The 19,844-nt window shown below is 40.0% G+C and overlaps 2 protein-coding genes across 2 annotated transcripts in view; both read right to left on the reverse strand.

The window, feature by feature from the left end:
* Nucleotides 1-1,952: 1,952 nt before the first annotated feature.
* On the reverse strand, nucleotides 1,953-6,724 carry LOC135082026 (calcium/calmodulin-dependent protein kinase kinase 2). The gene is made up of 7 exons (XM_063976778.1): nucleotides 6,554-6,724; nucleotides 5,470-5,617; nucleotides 4,746-4,936; nucleotides 4,012-4,227; nucleotides 3,388-3,555; nucleotides 2,720-2,868; nucleotides 1,953-2,255 (listed from the first exon to the last, which is right to left on the reverse strand). Exons 1-7 carry the CDS (start codon nucleotides 6,719-6,721, stop codon nucleotides 2,144-2,146), a joined length of 1,152 nt encoding a protein of 383 aa, XP_063832848.1. The 5' UTR covers nucleotides 6,722-6,724; the 3' UTR covers nucleotides 1,953-2,143.
* Nucleotides 6,725-7,148: 424 nt separating this feature from the next.
* The window catches only part of LOC135082409 (calcium/calmodulin-dependent protein kinase kinase-like), a 100,751-nt gene continuing 88,055 nt past the window's right edge, over nucleotides 7,149-19,844 (reverse strand). Inside the window, exons 2-5 of the mRNA XM_063977204.1 lie at nucleotides 14,240-14,308; nucleotides 8,109-8,295; nucleotides 7,469-7,522; nucleotides 7,149-7,166 (exon numbers count right to left, since the gene is read on the reverse strand). Coding sequence (XP_063833274.1) covers nucleotides 7,149-7,166; nucleotides 7,469-7,522; nucleotides 8,109-8,295; nucleotides 14,240-14,308 — 328 coding nt within the window. The remainder of the gene's footprint in view (nucleotides 7,167-7,468; nucleotides 7,523-8,108; nucleotides 8,296-14,239; nucleotides 14,309-19,844) is intronic.

The following is a 19,844-nucleotide window of genomic DNA, read 5'->3' on the forward strand; positions in this document are numbered from 1 at the left end:
ACCGATTTTGATGAAATTTGGCATAGAGATAGTTTGAGTCCCGGGAAAGAACATAGGATAGTTTTTATCCCGGTTTTTGAAACAGGGACGCGCGCGATAAAGTTTTTCTGTGACAGACAAAATTCCACGCGGGCGAAGCCGCGGGCGGAAAGCTAGTAATACTATAATAATAGTAGCGATAAATAAAAAGTTATATAGTTTAAAAGCATACTATGAAGAAATAACATTAATGCATTTGGTTTCAACCTAAGGCCCAGAACAGACGGTGAAACGCAACTGCAACGAAACTGCAACTGCTAGTTAGTTTTGAGTTGCATCTAAGTTTCTGCCATAGCGTCCGTTGAGAGACAACACATGACGCGACCAGTTTGAAACTTTCCGTTTCAGTTTCATTCATCAGAATCATCAGAAAGTTGTAGTTTCGTTGCAGTTGCGTTTCACCGTCTGTTCTGGGCCTAAGTAAGTACTTGGTTGATTTAAGTCGAGTGTCGTTTAGGCACCCAGTTAAGTCTATAAACCCAAGGTTCTGTAAGTCGCTTTCATGAACATCATTATACAGTGTGAGTCACGTTAAAGTGTACATATGAAAATAGATGAAACTAGACCTATTTTTATCGACAAAAAAGAGGTCAAAAATTTTTTGAGATTTTTTTTAAATTTTTTATAGAATTTTTTTTCTTCCAATTACTTATTGTAAAGAAAACGTAATAACTTTTGAACTAAGCGGTATATCCTGATAAAATAAAAACAGTAATAATTCTAAATAACAGGCAATACTAAAAAAATACATAAAATACACAAAGAATGAAAACAAATAATAAAAAATGATACTTTTTGAAAAAAATATGCTTTTAAATTCGTGTTTTTTTGGTTATTTGATAAATTTCTCCAAAAAATGCCCCTATAATCGGTGGTTTTTATTACTTTGTATTATTCTCTATCGTATTACCTTCGTAAAACTAAAAATCACATGTCTCTATCCCTATCACAATTTCTGCAATGATCGTTTGAACTAAGCCTCTCCGGGCGCGCCATTCAACGCTTCGTTAACAACGAAACTGAAAATGGCTCTAGATTTGTAATTTTGATAAAGACAAGTAAGATTTCAAATAAAAACAAAAGATTTCGAAGTAAAATAAGCATTTTAGTTAAAATTAAAATTGTCTCTACCTGTAGCGGAGAATAATGTTGTGGCAGGCCTTTGTTCAAACGATCATAGCAAATGTTGTGATAGGGATAGAGACATGCGATTTTTGGTTTTACAAAGATAATACGATAGAGAATAATACAAAGTAATAAAAACCACCTGTTATAGGGGCATTTTTTGGAGAAATTTATCAAATAACCAAAAAAACACGAATTTTAAAGCATATTTTTTTCAAAAAGTATATTTTTTTATTATTTGTTTTCATTTTTTGTGTATTTTATGTATTTTTTTAGTATTGCCTGTTATTTAGCATTATTACTGATTTTATTTTATCAGGATATACCGCTTAGTTCAAAAGTTATTACGTTTTCTTTACAATAAGTAATTGGAAGAAAAAAAATTCTATAAAAAATTAAAAAAAAATCTCAAAAATTTTTTGACCTCTTTTTTGTCGATAAAAATAGGTCTATTTTCATCTATTTTCATATGTGCACTTTAACGTGACTCACACTGTATTTATACACCAGTAAAAAGAATGTACTTCAGTAGGTACACTATCAATATTTTTATCTCACTAATTTACTCAATTCATTCTCGATTCTTGGATCTTAACAGAACTTGGATTTTCCAAAAATTCTGATTGAAGTAAGGTCCAGCGCCGTTAAGAGATTTTTTTTACTAATTCAAGCCACTTATTTTTAGCAAATCTAGCGTTCTTCGGTTGGTAGGCACTGATTGCCTACTCTAATCAAATTACTAAATATTGAGTTCAATATTTAAAGATGCGCATGGCCATTAGATGGCGCTTAAGCTTTAGCAAAGGTTTGTCATTCCATTAGCGAATGCAACGTTACGTCTTGTTCAATGTTGACGAGCAGTCAAATACAAAAGTTTAAAATTAAATTTATGCAGTCGTTAAGTCATCAGAAGATTCGTCTTCTTGCAATGCTTGGGACTTGGCCCCCTCATGGTGAGGGAGCGACAGGGGGGCGCGTATCACCGCGCGGACTGCACGCGCTTGTCTTCAGGGCCGTTCTCCTTCTGGACCTCCTGGCTCTGGTCCCGGGACTCCTGCACGGATTCCAGGCTGATGTCGAAGGATTGTTGTCTGCGAAGAAGAATGGAATGAAGAAAATCAGAGAAGGAGCTGGGAAAAGTGTGAAAGGGGAAATTTCTGTAGCACATGCTACGCAAGACTCACGTGAAGTGACAATAGTTACACTGACGCATCTTCTAAACAATATCTAGCAGGATACAAATCATTCCTGATAGGCAATGCCTCTCAACAAGGTCAAATATCCTACTTGATATAAGAAGACAGTTTAAAAAATAGTACAAATCCTAAACCGTAAGATCACAAAGAAGTATTTATCATTTGACTATACAGACTATCTGCCAGAAACCATACCTTTTGGTGGAGTATACTCCACTCTTGTATCGTTACCAAAAATGGATGAAATCAGTTCTAACCTCAAACCAGACCTTGCTATGACCCGTTACTGTCTACGTTTGCTACAGTCCCTGGCCAGCTCTTGTGCCGTTGCTAACCCTAATGACATCAGTCCTACTGACCTGTCAGTGAGGTAGTTCCCCGGCGCTGACAGCGACCTGCCCGCCCTGGCGAGCTGGCCACGCCTCGCTGCGCACTTCTCAAGCTCGCCGCGCCCGCTGCCTGACTCCCGCCGTGCTGTGCTGCCCTCCCGGCTTCGGAGGAACGGGTTCTGGAGGCAAGAGGACGATGATTGGAATTTACTGGTTGGATTTTTATTGACGGCCAAGTCCTAGGATCTAGAGCGAGGATCTAAAATCCTGGAGTTGCAGTGGTGGAAACGAGGGGTGGGAACAGTCCCGCATGATCACAAATTCACTTGGTGAGACTGATTGGACCGACACTGGTTGGGTTCTTATTCAAGTCAAACAGTAGATCCTGGATATACAGGAGTTGCTGCAGTGGGAACAAAAGGTGGGAATGGTCCCGTTGTGAGATTGAGAAGACATTAACCGGTCATTTAAGGAGATAGAAGGCGGTAGCCTATTTCAATATAGCACGTGTGATGACCACGATCATTTCATGGTAAAAGCTCTACTTAGTTTGTGGTAATTATGTCTGAGGTAATTTATTATTTTGGAGTTGTGATAATTATCACTTTATCTGTTTCATGAATATCAGCGTCAATAATGTTATACCTCTATTGCGTGGACTAGTTCTAAAGTGATTAAAAGAATGTGAATAAACGTACCTGGAAGCTGTGTTTCTTGAGCATGGTCTTGATGAGTATGAGCGTGGAGAGGTTGGGGATGGAGGTGACGACCTGCGCCATGTCCTCGTCCGTGACCTCCACGAGCCGGCAGTTCTCCTGCTCCGACGGCAGCGGGTCCTGCCCGGAGTTCGTTATCCATTCGTGGTCCTGGGAACAGAATTTCTTGTTTTATTATTGACATTTTGGATGTTAAACCTCTTGATTATTATCTGGAAGTTTTATGATACCGGACATATGAGCCTGGACGTAATAGGATATATCTAAGAGTCAATATATCTTGCTTATAGAATTGGTGTCAGATTGAAAAGGCAATAAAAACAGTGATGTATTTGTGACGTCAGATAAAGATATCTACATGTGACCGTATAACTTTAAGAGACACTGCAAGAAGCAAAAAAGTAGAAGTACTTCTTACACCCGTATTCACAAACGATGCTTGCTTAAGTGAAGCAGCAAATCGAACGCACAGCGTTGAATAGAGCCCTGTGATTGGTTTATGTGCGTTCACGTGCACTGTGAGACCTAATGTTAGTAAATACGGGTGTAAGTCTAGACCAACGCGACCTTCTGGAAAAACGCGAACAAACTGCAGTTGGAGCTGACCTTTATCTGCTGCATATTGGCCCTCGTCGCCGGGTTCTTGTCCAGCATCCTTCCCAGCAGGTGCTTCAGCTGCCGCGACAGCTGCGGCCGCTGCGGGAACGCCAGCGGCTCGTCCAGGACCCTCCTCTGCAGCTCGGCCGCCGTGGGCCCGCCCCAGGGGACCTTACCCGTCACCATGGCGAACAGGGTCACTCCTAACGACCAAATGTCAGCTGCCTAGAACAAGTTGATTTTGAGACTATTGTAGAACAGAATTGACCAGTCACTGAAAATTAATTCATTGTAAAAAATGTGGACTACTTTAAAAATCAAGACTATAGCAAGATGGCTGTGGATCTGAAGGTTTTATTCTAGTAACCAGTGTTGATCTCAGCGACCAGCTTAGCTTTTTTTTTATTTTTTTTTTATGTGATAGGTGGCAGACTAGCTGACGGATTACCTGATGGTAAGCAATTGCCATCGCCCATGTACACCCGCAACATCAGTGAAGTCACAAGTGCGCTGCCAACCTTTTAAATCCCATTCCCCCCCAATTGGGCCTCCGATTATTTTTCTGACAAAAATCTTCTTCTTACACGGTCCCTCACTGATGAGGATCGCAACCACATATTATAGCGTTCCACCACAGTTTGTGGTGCACAAAAAATCTGTGTGAAAATCACACTACAGATTCAAAAAACCTGTGACTGGAGTTTTTTTCTGGTTTATTTATTTACTTGATGGTGCTTGCATACCTCTCCATTATACTTGTCGGCGTTCGCCGCTGCCTCAGGTGCCCTGAAGGCTGGCGTGCCCACAGCCCCAGTCAGTCTGCCGGCTCCGGCCAGCTCCCCGCAAGCACCCAGGTCTGCCACTTGCACCCTGCCCTCGCCGAGGAGCAGGTTTGCAGGTTTGATGTCCCGGTGAGCGATGCGTTGGTAGTGTACTAAGAAAATAGAGCATGGAATAAAGTTTCCCTTGAGGAACTTAAATCATTCGGTTTGAAAAAATGCATGTAATACAGAGCTCTTTAGATTATTAGTTTTACAATTTAAAGCCATGATAGGCATACGTGTAGGAAAGTGTAGGTAGGCTAAATCCTCTAATTGCCTCTGCTCCTGCTGCGGAGACGAAATATCCTGATGATGATGATAGGCGTCTGACATTACCATGAAGTGTGAAAGTAGAAGAAAAGGGTCTACAGATGGAGTTTATTAGAATCGTTTTGTAGAGCATTCTTCATAGAACACAGAAACTAAAGGGGGATGTATTGTGACAAGGGGGCGGGGCCGGTGTCGCAGCAATATGCCCAAAAACAGAACACATTGCTCGTGAAAGCAATGATGACAGCAGCGACGTTATAATGTAAGCAGTTTACATTGCTTGCGATTATTCGAACGTTGATAACTGACACCGCAGTGGATAATGAGCACATATTTTGATTTGATTTAATTTTTGACTCTCAATATTCTCACTCACAATATTCTACTCCTAGTAGCGCGTCCCTGAAGTACTTTCTCGCCAACAGTTCGCTGAGCGGGTTTTCGGTGGGGATGTCTATGACGGGCCCCCCTTCTAGCAGCTGGAAGACTAAGTACAGCTGGTCCTCTGCAGGGTCGTCCAATACCTGGGGGTTGGGACAATTTATAATAAGCGGGTAAACATGAGCTATAGTGCCTATAACGAGCGGACTATTAAGCTGTTAGTGTTATGCAGCACGGAATTGGGAATGCTGCAAAGTACTTAATGATTTATCAGCTCGTAGTGAGTTGAGGCAGTAAAACAGGCATTTTTTTTAACAAGAATATTATCATTCGTAGTAAGCTAGATATGGCTTTGTTACGACGTTACGAGTGTTTCCACCATAATAGTCCAGTGGTGGCGGGGATCGAACTTGCGTTACTCGTAAATCTCGTAACACCCGACACCCACTCCGATCGGCTATTGTCACTTCAATTTGGCAAAATTAAACGTTTTTCCTTTATAGGCCACTAGAATTAGATTTTAAATCGGAAATAATTCCTACAAAAGATTTTATTGCTTTAATGGTTTCATTGGTTGCCCATTAAGACTCTCCTAGGTTTTCGACTTCGACGGAGTTGTGCTTAAGTGGTGGGGGCCCCCGAAAGGGGCGCTTTTTAGGTTTTCCGGTTATACCGCTTAAAGGACGTGGAGAGGCTCATTAATTATATACATATTTTCTACTTTGCCGAACATTTGCATGAGAACGGTTTGTTCAAAACATATGAATTTGGTCTTATTTAATGCAGGATTAAATGCCCTTCAACCGTCAGGAAGACCACTTTTCGATAGGGTAAGTCCTTTACGCGGTATAACCGGAAAACCGAAAAAGCGCCCCTTTCGGGGGCCCCCACCACTTAAGCACAACTCCGTCGAAGTCGAAAACCTAGGAGAGTCTTTATGGGCAACTAATGAAGCCATTAAAGCACTAAAATCTTTAGTAGGAATTATTTCCGATTTAATTTATTTTTGTGTTTAATTCTACTGGCCTATTATTTCGAGGTGACATTCTTAGCCCATTCTAGCCTTAGCCTTAGCTTACCTCCACTAGCTTCACGACGTTCGGGTGGTCCAGCTTCTTGAGCACGGCTATTTCCCGGTACACCCTCTGTAGCGGGTCGGGCGGAGGCCCGCGGCCCGGCGTGCGCGGGGGCGCGCGCCCGAAGAGCCCCGCTCTCCTCATCAGCTTCCTTTTGGACAAGATTTTCATTGCCTGCCAAACAGTTAGGATAAGATTTTAAACTTTCGCGTTCCATTCCATCCTTCCATTCATCCGGTGATTATTAAATGCAAACCGCGAATTTTGCCGTCAAATACGAATACGGATACTGTGAGTGTTGTGTGTTGTGGTAACATCACTAGTGGTACGGGACTATACCCACCTCTCCCACCACTGCAACTCCTGTGTAGCCAGGATCTACAGCTTGACCGCTACAAAAACCCAACAAATGAAGGTCAAGTTTGTCCCGGGGGAAAGTTAAACTGTCATTGGACCCGCAACGAAATTAATCAGAAGAACATAGGAGGAGTTCGAAATTAAGGTTCGACTTCCCTCCATTGCAAAGCGGATGACAGGTGACAAACAAAGGTTTAAAACCTTTAAGAAAAGATTAGGTATTCACCACGGACAATAAATATCAATTAAGGGGGCCTATCTAGTGGTTAGTGTAACAAATGACAATATGAGGGTAGTTGAAAATTTTCAAGCCCGCCCGAACGGACTACGCCGCGAGCCGCCAGTCTGCTTGTGACCACGGCTGCAGCATATCAGCCGAAACGTCAAGCTGTGAGTAACGTAATGTAATGTAACTCATGAATAAACGTCGCGTTAAGACCCGTGTCTTACTATTTTAGTTGAAACAGGTAGGATATTTTGAAACAAGGACGATATGCCAAGTCGTTGAATAAATATAGAACTATATAATTTTCGAATTCGATAAAAAATGAGTGTACTTACATAGTGTGTGTCATCTTCTTCGTTGTAAGCTAACTTGACGATACCGTATGAACCCTGTAAGAAAATATTTGATTAAACATCTCAAAATATTGCATAACTGCTTCTTCTAGTGCACACATCCGTAGCACAGTAGCTCTAGAGTCGGTTTTGGCAAAAAGCTAACATTAAGCTCGCTTCGCTCTAGCTTTTTAGTTGTGTATTGAAGTTTGTTTCTTTATGTTACACACTTCAAACGTATCTAATACGCTCTGGTTCAGCTACGAGATGAGTTGCCGCGACTCGTTCAGGACCCAACGCGGCCGAGGCGGGCTATGTCAACATTGGCTCTCTAGCTTTGCTTTTTGTTTCTGCGTGACGAGCTGTGTCCGCACTCAGCTCGCTTTAACTCTACATCTGTTACTGTCTAAAGCCTGGTCCGTGAGCACGTAGAATCCCGTCCAATGACCCCAAGCTGCCCATCCTTGTCGCTCGCACGTAATTATGTTGCTGTCGCGCTCGCACACTCACTGCGGGCGCGCGTCGCACAGTCGCGACAGCAATATAATTACGCGCGAGCGACAAGGATGGGTAGCTTGGGGTCATTGGACGGGATTCTACGTGCTCTCGGACCAGGCTTTACTATAACTCATTGTAGCCTCACCTGTCCAATAGGCTCCAGCAGCCGGTACTGGTTGAGTTGCACGTAGCCGGGCGCCTGCGCGAGCGACACGCGGCGCGACTCGCGTGGCACGCGGCGCGGGCGAGGCGAGCTGTGCCCGCACTCGGCTGACTTTGCTGCGTGCGAGCGAAGCAGGTTCGAGCGGTCGCCCGTAGGCAGGGTGGACAGTCTGCAAGGAATGCGCTGTGAGTATACCCAGTAATCCTACTAATATTATAAACAAGCGGCCGCCCGCGACTTCGTACGCGTGGATCACGTTTTATCTCCTTAGGGGTGGAGTTTCGTAAAATCCGTTCTTAGTGAGCACCTACGTTCTAAAAGGAACTAGCACTGTAGTTTCTGAGATTTCATGATGAGTGAGTGAGTTAGTGATCTTTTATACATAGAAGCTATGTTTAGTTTATTACCCTTTATCAATATGCTTCAATAACTGAACTAAAAATCAATACGGCAACTTAGTTATTTAATTTTTAGCGTTAAGAGTCGCATCTCAAACTAATTTGAAAATTATAAATAACTTGAAAAAATCGAACTGCCTAAGGCGGGAATTGAACCCACGATATATATAATATATATAGTAGATATATAGATATATATAATAGTTGGAAGAGCAGTCGCCCGGCAAGCGGAAGATCGTGGGTTCAATTCCCGCCTTAGGCAGTTCGATTTTTTCAAGTTATTTATAAAATACGGCAACTTGTTCCTTGGATGAAACTAAAAGTGGGGCTAGTCGCAGGAAGACTCTTGGTAGAGTCTAAAGCTAGTTTGAGACCCAAAACATAGGGACGCGCGCTTCCAAAACTTTTTCGTACTTCATTTCATTTATTTATTTTTCCACCATTAGCAATGTATTTTTTCACAAGCCTAAAAATATGCCTTGTATACGAGACGCTTGGGATGCCCCTATTTTTTGACTGGGCTAATGATAAGTAATTTATTTTTGAAAAAAGTTGGTCTTCTTTTTGTCCCGGGATTGGCGCATCTAAATCTGGAAACCCTGGACTGCTAGTGTCAATTTGGGCAGAGGTTGAGTAAACGTGAATTGAAAAATAATTGAATTGCCATTGACTCGTAAAGAACAAGAAGAAAAATATCATTTTTAATAAGTTGTAATGTACCGAAGTAGGTAGGTAGTTAAAGAGAGTGGGCCAAACATTTTTACAAATAGCAACGCTTGATTTCTCGAAAACGGTTCGAGGTAGGGAGGCATGAGTGATGGGAAACTGTGCATAATTTCATAAATTTTTAGTCACTATGAAGCGCTTCAATAAACGCATTTTGTGTAAATTTTTCTACGCATCCCTGCCTCGAACCGTTTTCAAAGCGTTGCTATTTGCAAACATTTTTGGCTCACCCTGTATTTCCTAATTGGTAGTATTTTGTACGTTCAGAATTGTTACTTTGATCCGACCAAAAGGGCAATCAGGATGGTTATAATATCTGCGGGCGCGAGTAATTGGAAACAGCCAGAAAATCACACATGAAAGGAAATAGGAAGGCTACAGAACGTGACCGCACCGACTCAATGGAAATGAAGTTTCCGACCGGTTGGCGATTCCATTCTGGAACGTCACGTACCCGCAAAATACGGGATCCGTCTTCTTTATTAGCTTACAAAAGCAACCTGCTCCGGCTTTGTTTAGATTTTAATGCCCATTTTGATTTTCCTTTTTTGTTTTTTTTTTCTATTCGATTTACTATAGTGTATTGTGTTAATATTTTTTTACGATGATACGGCAACTGTATTATGCGAATCCGATTTACACATGGTTAGTTTTAGTTATTTGAGTACGCGTCATAATCTGGCTTTACAAGATACATAAGTTGGTAAATCATATTATACTATTGTACACAACGCAATAACAAAATAAACAAACAACTTTTTGTAACCGTTGACTTTGTGTGGATTATGTATTTATGTCTATTGTAGATGGATAAAAACACCAAGAGTCCAAAAAGAAATAAAAATGTCTAAGGCAGGGTTGCACTATCTAACTTTAACGGTAACTAAAACGATACCGGTGCTTTTTGTATGGAGTTTCACAGTTTTTGACGTTTGTCATAAGTTAAAATAAGATGGTGCAACCCAGCCTAAGAGAGATCTGTGTGCCTACCATGAGTTTACGTTAGGTGTGCTCGCTAGCCACTGCGTAAAAAAATGACATTCAAATGTATGACATATTGTGCAGCGCCCCTAGCGGCTACTTTCAAGAAATAAAATCTTCATAGAATTTTTTGACGTATTCGCTAGCGAGCTCACCTAACGTAAACTCATGGTAGGCACACTGTCTCTAGCTCGAATTCGATATCGATAGAGCTTTAAACTCTTCATATTTTTTCTGATTAATTTCATTGCGGTTCCGATAACATTAAGAACAATAGAAACTACTTCTCGGCAAAGACTATTAAAGAAAATCGAAAGCACTGTCGCCTATTTCCATGATGTAAAGTAGATACTATTTTTCACCCTTTTTAGAAGTGTTACCACCAGTTTCATTATATTATTACCTTAATAAAACCCACATAATACGTGGGCACCAATAACGTGCCACATCTAGTCGACAGGGCTCTACTGAGACAAAATATTTCCATTATCTCTGTCTCTCTCGTTCATACTAATACACATTGTGAGGGAGCGAGACGGTGATAGCCGAAATGGTTTTTCAGAGTGGGATCTAGCCTATAGCCGATAGTTTATGCTTGTCTTATCTGTTCACGACGGGGTAGGAATGGGCAGGAAAATTTACGGATATTACGTACTTTGTATCCGAAAAGATAGTTTTCAGTTTAGAGAAATAGATTCATGATAGGTACAGTTGTTATTTATTGTATCTGATAGCATTTATGATTATAAAGTGCAGTTCAGAGAAAAACAACGAACTTTTAAACTTTTTAGTTAACTTTTAGTTTCAGGAGAAACTTAGTTTTTATTGCTAGGATTGAAAATCTAACTTTATAAATTGTTATAAACCTTTTCGAAAATTTACTAAACGTATTGCGGGGAAAAACCAATGAAATTACAAAATAAAATGCATGTTAACCCTTAAATGGTTTCTGTCCGTTATAAAAGACACGTCAAACAATTGCCTACAGAATCTAAATTAAAGCAATTTATCGACTTTCAAGAGATATTTTATAAAAAGCATGATATTTTATGTGAAACACGGGGCAGTAGTTCCATAAAAAACCGCGAATTTAAAAAAATAAGACAGTTGAATAACTGCAACAGCAAGGTAAAGTTTTCGCTGTTGATAAATATGGCAACACTGTGGGTATTACACTTGTTCTTGTGCTTTATTGACTGATTTTAGAATATTAACGAATAAAACTGACGATTATTGCCAAAACTGTAAAAAAATATCGATATTTTTTCATTCATTTTAAGGTTACAAATGTTATGTCACTTAAAACAGACAACGCCATGTATCAGTAATAAATACTCATGTTGATTTTTAGACATTTTTACCCCATTTCCCCCTTTTAGGGGTTGAATTCTGAAATAACCTGAAACACGTGTTTATTCATTTATCCATAGGAGTACTCCTGTGAAGTTTCGAATTAAATAGTGCAACTAATTTTGTTTCGCCCTACAAACTTTGGACCCCCATTTCACCCCCTTAGGGGGTAATTTTGGAAAAATCCTTTCTGATAACACCCTAAGACCCTAATAAGGAACCTACATGCCAAAATTTGTGTCTTTATACCCACCGGCTTGGGATTTATGTTGATATATCAGGCAGTCAGTTTCTCTTTTTATATGTCTGGGTATTTTATGATAAATTTATGTAAAATCAACAGTAAATAGTCCGGATGGATTGCAAAAGGCACTGAATTAGCCAGAGGCTGATTATCAGGGATTCCTGTATTGTTATTAATAAAAGTTGTTTTACGTTTGTAGTCCTAAACTGGCAATGTCCGCCCTAAGTGACATGGATGTAATGCTAAATAATTGGCAATGTCCGTTTTGAGTGACATGTCATAACTTCTATACTAATTGAATTTTTTTCAAAAAGAAAATATTTTTTTCTTAATCTATCAAAACAATACCTAAATTCCAAATTTGACCACTTTTGAAGCAAGGGTTCAATGAGTGCCAATTTAAGGGTTAACAAATGTTAAAAGATCGACTAACCAATTTTAAAGGAGCAAAATTCAAGTTCATTATCATGATCATCATCATCATCATTTCAGCCATAAGACGTCCACTGCTGAACATGCTTCCCCCATTGATTTCTTCTACAATGGCCGGTGGGTGGCGGCCTGCAACCAGCGTCCTTTAAGAGTTTCAAGTTCAACCATTTGAAAATATCCGAAAGTGGGCATCCTTACCCGATACCTGTTAATAGGTAATACGGCCCAGAAGGTCCCGATAAGGGAGCATATTGGCCCTCACCGGCTCGTAAACCTGCGGCGAGAGGGAACCACTTTATGGCAAATAAGATGAGCCCAAATCTTATTAGCTCGAGGAAAAACTGTTTCTCTCCATTGTCTAATTCCTTGCTTTTAAGAACACATTTTTTATCCTCACGTCCCACAGCTGTTGGGCAAAAGATTCCCCTTTGTATTAGTTTGTTCGTTCGTTCGTTTCAGCCAAATGACGTCCACTGCTGGACAAAGGCCTCCTCCAAGGTTTTCCACAATGCACGGTCCTACGCTGCCCGCATCCAGGCTCTTCTCGCGACCTTTACCTCGCCGGTCCACCTAGTAGGAGGCCTGCCCACGCTACGTCTTCCAGCCCGTGGTCGCCACTCGAGAACTTTCCTGCCCCAACGGCCATCGTCTCTACGAGCTATGTGCCCCGCCCACTGTCACTTGATTTTAGCAATTCTGCGAGCTTTGTCGGTCACTTTGGTTCTTCTGCGGATCTCCTCATTTCTGATTCGATCACGCAGGGAAACCCCGAGCATAGCCGCTCTATCGCCCTATGGGTGACCTTGAGCCTTCTTATGAGGCCCATAGTGTTTGTATTAGTTATGTAGGCCATTTTCAGGGCTCATACACGTTCAAAATATAGCTTGCCCTGTCACCACTTCGATACAACAATCGTAGCCGATAATTTTTCCCCATTTCCTCATCAAAGGATATAATCTGCTACTATAGACATAGCAGCATATTTGCATATTTATTTATTGATAGCAGTAGTCAAATCAAGATATTATTTTGCTTTAAATTAATAATGCAAGATCCTTGATTGCAGCTTTAGCTAAATGATCATGATTGGTCTAAGCATGTACAGTCGACAGCACATCAAGCTATACATTTTCGTTGCAAAGTCGCCCCTATCGCAACTACGTAAAATACCACAGTGTTTACGTTGACGTGCTATCGACTGTACATCTTGTGCGAAGAAGCACCTACTTACCCAATAAAATTCTCTGACAACTGTTTCAGTTGTCAGAGAATTTTATTGGGTTGTCATTTAATTACCAACAATTTTGCACTAGTTTCAGCTACATGTAAAGTAATTAGTACCGAATAGAAAGGTAACGGGCGTGAATTTAGGCAATAAATTGTATCACCTACCTCCGTATTGTGTCGATTCCTGAACGAAGAATATAAGGGGTATTGTAACAATTTAATTACATTCCCCCTTCGCAATAATTACTAGTACAATCACATTACTTCTTCCCTAATTACGTTTTAATCACTCAAAGCTTAAGCCTGAAGGCGGGAATGAGATCGACGAGGGTCCAAAACGAAGTCGACGTCGACTCTAGCCGTCTCTTTTCATTTTGTATGCTACTTGTTATGTGGGAAAAAGAGGGTAGAGAAGGTTAAAGTTGATCCACTGAATCTTGATTGACCACTAAATGTTCCTTATGTGAAAGGACTGGAAATTCAGTTGTACTTTTTATGTTGCTGTAGATGGAAGTCTTGATTTTTGGTAAAAAAACATACCTATTTAAATAAGCATAATATGATAAGGTTAAGATGAGCTAGCTATAGGTACTTTAACTACGTGTATTAAAGGGTGGGCATTTTATCATGAAAACAGTCGCAGTCATGTACACAGTACGATTCTATTGAAGTAAAAACTTGTTGAAAAGCTTCTAATTTTTTTTTAATTTACAACAGGGGAAACTACGAGAAATAATAATAATGATGATAATCACCTGTTTCCGTCTGTCCATCGGGAGTGTTCATTTTCCTTGGCAGCACTGGACACGTCCACTGCCGAGTGCCTGTAACAATCACACATAAATTAAATTAATAAAATTGGTCTACCAATAAGTACAAGCATTAATTAGACAAGTTTTGGGAAAAATGTTTTTAAAGAATAAATTAATTTTATTCAACCTTTTGGGAGTATAAATGTGTCAAGATTAATTTCATTTCGTAAAATAGATATTATATTAGTAACTAGCTCTTGACCATGGCTTCGCTCGCGTGTATATCACAGAAAATCTGTCACATATTTTAGATACACAACATCCCATTTTTCCTTAATCTTAAAACTATTTCTAAACTTCATCTAAATCGGTTCATCCAGCAGTTAAGGCGTGAGGAGTAACATACAGATACAGTTTCGCATTATTAGTACGGATTTAAGTATTAAAAACAAATGACGTCCACTGCTGGACAAAGGCCTCCCCAAGGTTTTCCACAATGATCGCTCCTGCGCTGCCCGCATCCAGGCTCTTCGCACGACCTTTTACAAGGTCGTCGGTCCACCTAGTAGGAGGCCAGCCCACGCTACGTCTTCCAGTCCGTGGTCGCCACTCGACGGAGTTAAGTATATCATTAATTAAGGTATCTTTATATTAACCTCAAGACACACGATACCAGTTAATAATCTTATAGGGTCTGTAACGCGATCCGTGTGAGTGCTAGGGTATTTTCCTTATTGCTATGACAGGAGGGTCGAGAGTGGTCGCGCACTTAGCTTGTATTGTCGTCTTACACCCACTATTAACTAAATGATTGTGTGGACGCCGCCTTAGGACGCGGCCTCACTTTGTACTGGTATTATACTATTGTACGGGACTATTCGCACCTCTGGTGCCCACCGCTGCAACTCCTGAGTAGCCAGGATCTACAGCTTGGCCGCCAATAACCCAACCAGTGAAGGTCAAGTTTGTCTCGGGGGAAAGTTAAATTCTCATTGGATGAAATTAATCAGAAGAACATACATAGGTAGGACTATTATAGTAAACTAGAAAGTCATATAATTAAGACCAGAAAGTGGTTGTAAAATACCTACAAAGTTATTTTTTGATTAGAAGGTTAATTGGGGTATAAATATATCGCGTGTGATAAAGGGTTTTAAATTGTATATTATTTTACTTGTAAAAATGCACTACGAAAAACCTACGAGTACTTTACTATTTACACACATTACTATGAGGTCTCACAGTGCGCGTGGACGCACAGGGTGACACACGAATCAATCGCAGACCTCTATTCAACGCTCTATTCGATTTGCTGCTTCACATAAGCAAGCATCGTTTGTGAATACGGGTGTTATCCATTTTTTCTAGTACACCAAATTATTTCGTTGCGGGTCCAATGACAGTTTAACATTCCTCCGGGACAAACTTGACTTTCACTGGTTGGGTTTTTATTGGCGGTCAAGCTGTAGATCCTGGCTACACAGGAGTTGCAGTGGTGGGAAAGAGAGGTGGGAATAGTCCCGTACACCAAATTATCTTCTTCCTCCCAGCTGTCAGTGAAGCCCCATCCCTAGTGTAGAATAACTCAATCCAGTGTAATATCTGGGTGACCCACATACCCGATCGCCTCACGCCAATCAAGCTTTGATGCTGTGACTGCACCCGGAACCGTTCAGCAAATCCAGATGCTGATTTAATTACCGTATGCACACAGTACAGGGGAACAGTAAGAGGGTCTTGTATTTGTACTCACACGTGCGTGAAAACAAGGGTTTTGAGACTAAACGATTGATTTATTGGTCAAACCAATCGTCATCAACATCGGACGAAGCACACTTATCAACCGGAACCGAAACGGATCGTTACCGTATCAACTTCAGGCAGTCAGTATTCTTTGTATGAAACTCCTACTGCAACGCTCTCTTATCCGTACCGTAACGTAAACGCCTCGGCTCCTTGTTGACAGCACGCGAAGGCGATGACAGCTCGCGAAAGACGATACGGTACTGATCCCTTTCTAACTTGTTGACAGCTCGCGAAAGGCCATAAAATATGCTGTTGATCCATTTCCGAGTTGATAAGTCTGCTATGACCTTAGTTTCCTCTGCAGGACTACGTCCCTCTCTAATGCACTAGAGGCGAATGGAGGCTTAATTCTACATTCCTCACTCCTCACCCTGGCTAGACGAGTTGAGGAGACCTGTTCGCATTTTTGTCTTAAGTCACCAACGGAAGGAGTGGGAGTGGTTCTATTCTACGAGTACTCTGCCGGAACCACACTGCACCAAATCAATGTAAATTATAAATAACTTGAAAAAATCGAACTGCCTAAGGCGGGAATCGAAGCAACGACCTTTCGCTTGCCGGGCGACTGCTCTTCCATCTACTACTTTGACACTGGATGAAACCGACGAAATTTTCAAGTGTAATACGCTGTTTTGAAACAAAATGCCACTAGCTAAAGGTTATACCAGGTTATACCACAGAATACATAATAGTAGCAACAGAAATTGCACTCCTTTGTGTAGGATCAGATGCCGGCATTTTAACGGTAATAATAATAATGCAAAATATCCAACGCACATGGTGCATTCGAAATCGCACCTTACTACTACGCTCACAAGAGCGCTATTTTTTTGTGTTCAGAATTGATCTACCTCACAGCTCAAGCGTCAGGGTTGTATAAGCAAAGTAAAATAAATAAAAACTTAATTTTAAGAAGCATTTATTGTATTTACGATTGGTAAACTTTAATCTAGTGGTGTTTGTATAATCGTACCATCTCTAAAGTACCTATTAATAAACTTCAGTGTTACGATAATTCGAAATTGGACAAACAGTTTTAAAAGGTGTAGTGTCGGAAAACAGACACGGTAAAGTAAAAGTTAATGTTTTATTAGATAAAATATTTTTTTTGCTACAGTTTTTTGTCATAAGTATTTCAAAATTATTCAAAAAGTGTAGTTTTTTAAATTATTTAAATCACTACAGTTAATTTTTATTTCTAAATATTACGATTTTCCATTAAAGAAGAATAACAGTGCTGTTGGAACAATAAACCTTGATTTCAACGATGATCGACCGAGCGTGTATAGAAATACGCGTGTGCTCACATTCGCGTCACGGCGCGTGGCGGTCCTGACTGATTTGCAACTTGAAGTTGTCGCGCGCTGTAGGTAATTGAGAATGTTACTAGGTATGCAAAATCACTTGAAACCTATGTTACAGTTAAGCTTTTACATTTACAAATACATTAATTTTTATTTCATTCAAAAATACCCAGTAGTTATGTTTTTATAGGCATTCAAAGTTCGCTTAAATATTGAGTCCCGCCGACGGTCACGTGACCCCGTGTGACGTACATTCACAGCGTCCGCTCACTAGAAAACGGATATAAACATACTTAAAATAATTTTTTTTTGTAAATACATACTTATTATACATATTAACACCCTGACCCATCACAGAAATTAAAATTGAACCCAACCCAAACTTGATGCGATTGTGTCGTTTTATTGCGAATTACCTTCCAGCTCCATCATCAGACCCTGATTACTATATAGAATTAAAGTACTCATTAATACAAAACGAACGAGCCCAAACTCGATGGATTTAAGTCGTTTTATTATAGAGTTCCTATGGCCACCTTCCAGCTCCATCATCAGATCAGCTCCATGTCATCATAATATTGCATGGTTATCCAAATCACATGTGTATGCGAAATTTCAGCTTAATCGGTTGCCCGGAAGTGGGTCTTAATTCAGCTTGCAAGATTCCACCCATACAAATATGAGCCAGTCACTGTAATATGACGTCACGCGCATAAAATGGCGGGCCGGCCGCCGCCCGCACTTTTAAAATTCTATATCTTGGAAACTAATTGACGTATCGAAATAATTCTTTCACGTGTATTTTTTATTTTTAACAGAGAATACAGAAAGCTAAAAACAAAATTAGTGAACATTCTTCATTCTTTAAGTTAGTTAGTTATTGAACATGCCGTAAAATTAAAAATGGCCTCAAAATCAGTGACATGGTTTAATCAGGCACCAGCATAATAAACGTCTTTAGTAGGTCGGCTAGGCCATAAAACTTATCGCATATGAAATCCAATTAAACTGTTTATGCATGTGCAGGCCTGTTATTAGAGGACATTAACTGAGGTGGAACTGAAAGGCCCTGTCCTTTGGAACTGTTGTTATCTCGTTCATTATCATAATAATGAACACTGTTTTGCATTAATTAAGGATTTGAAATTGCGTTCAAATTATGTTTCAGTTGTATGAAATAGAGGCCCGTAAATTGGACTCGAATATGCGACCTTTCGCTGCTCACATGACAGATCTTTCACTATGCTATCGATATATTAGTTAGATACAGTCAGCGTCAAACCCAAAGTTGGCAAAAAGTTCGCAACACGTCTTTATTACAAATTGGAATAAGGTTTTGTTGTCTTTTTGGCCAGTTTGAGTGTCACAAAATATTTGATGCTGACAGTACCATGTCGAATTGTTAAAAAAAGAGTTGATGTTGATTGCGCGTTTCAATTTGCAGTGGAAATGCGAGGAGCAACTTCTCAACACTGAACTTTTGAAAATGTGTAAAATCGGTAGAGTTTTCAGATCTAAGCAGGTTCCTGAAATGATTAAATAAAAGATATTAAAGATTATTAAAGAATTGAAATCAAAATTAGTAGGTACATTTAAATAGAAGTAGGAACCTTAAAAGGGGAAAAAATTGCCGTGACTTCATAATTGTAAATAGCCCGTGAAGAGCACATTAACTTATTACGTTTAGCTGATTTTTCGATCGTCAGATATCTTTTAACGGAAGAATAAACTTTTTCTTTTTGACATATTTCCCATACTGAAATGAAGAATGTTCACTAATTTTGTTTTTTAGCTTTCTGTATTCTCTGTTAAAAATAAAAAATACACGTGAAAGAATTATTTCGATACGTCAATTAGTTTCCAAGATATTGAATTTTAAAAGTGCGGGCGGCGGCCGGCCCGCCATTTTATGCGCGTGACGTCATATTACAACGACTGGCTCATATTTGTATGGGTGGAATCTTGCAAACTGAATTAAGACCCACTTCCAGGCAACCGATTAAGCTGAAATTTCGCAAACACATGTGATTTGGATGACCATGCAATATTATGATGACATGGAGCTGATCTGATGATGGAGCTGGAAGGTGGCCATAGGAACTCTATAATAAAACGACTTAAATGCATCGAGTTTGGGCTCGTTCGTTTTGTATTGATGAGTATTTTAATTCTATATAGTAATCGGGGTCTAATGATGGAGCTGGAAGGTAATTCGCAATAAAACGACACAATCGCATCAAGTTTGGGTTTGGTTCAATTTTAATTTCTGTGATGGGTCTGGGTGTTAATATGTATAATAAGTTTGTATTTACAAAAAAAAAAAAAAATTTGTTTTCTAGTGAGCGGACGCTGTGAATGTACGTCACACGGGGTCACGTGACCATCGGCGGGATTCAATATTTAAGCGAACTTTGAATGCCTATAAAATCATAACTACTGGGTATTTTTGAATGAAATAAAAACTAATGTATTTGTAAATGTAAAAGCTTAACTGTAAC

This window comes from Ostrinia nubilalis, chromosome 21, assembly GCF_963855985.1.
Source record: "Ostrinia nubilalis chromosome 21, ilOstNubi1.1, whole genome shotgun sequence".
In the NCBI taxonomy this organism is placed as follows: domain Eukaryota; kingdom Metazoa; phylum Arthropoda; class Insecta; order Lepidoptera; family Crambidae; genus Ostrinia; species Ostrinia nubilalis.

Bases quoted from the DNA above. Each gene is read 5' to 3' on its own strand.
- LOC135082026 (XM_063976778.1), bottom strand. From the start codon at position 6,721: ATGAAAATCTTGTCCAAAAGGAAGCTGATGAGGAGAGCGGGGCTCTTC. The intron at 5,618-6,553 runs GTAAGCTAAGGC...CCCAACCCCCAG, and splicing joins ACGTCGTGAAGCTAGTGGAG to GTATTGGACGACCCTGCAGA. The intron at 4,228-4,745 runs GTATGCAAGCAC...AACTTGTTCTAG, and splicing joins CCGACAAGTATAATGGAGAG to GCAGCTGACATTTGGTCGTT.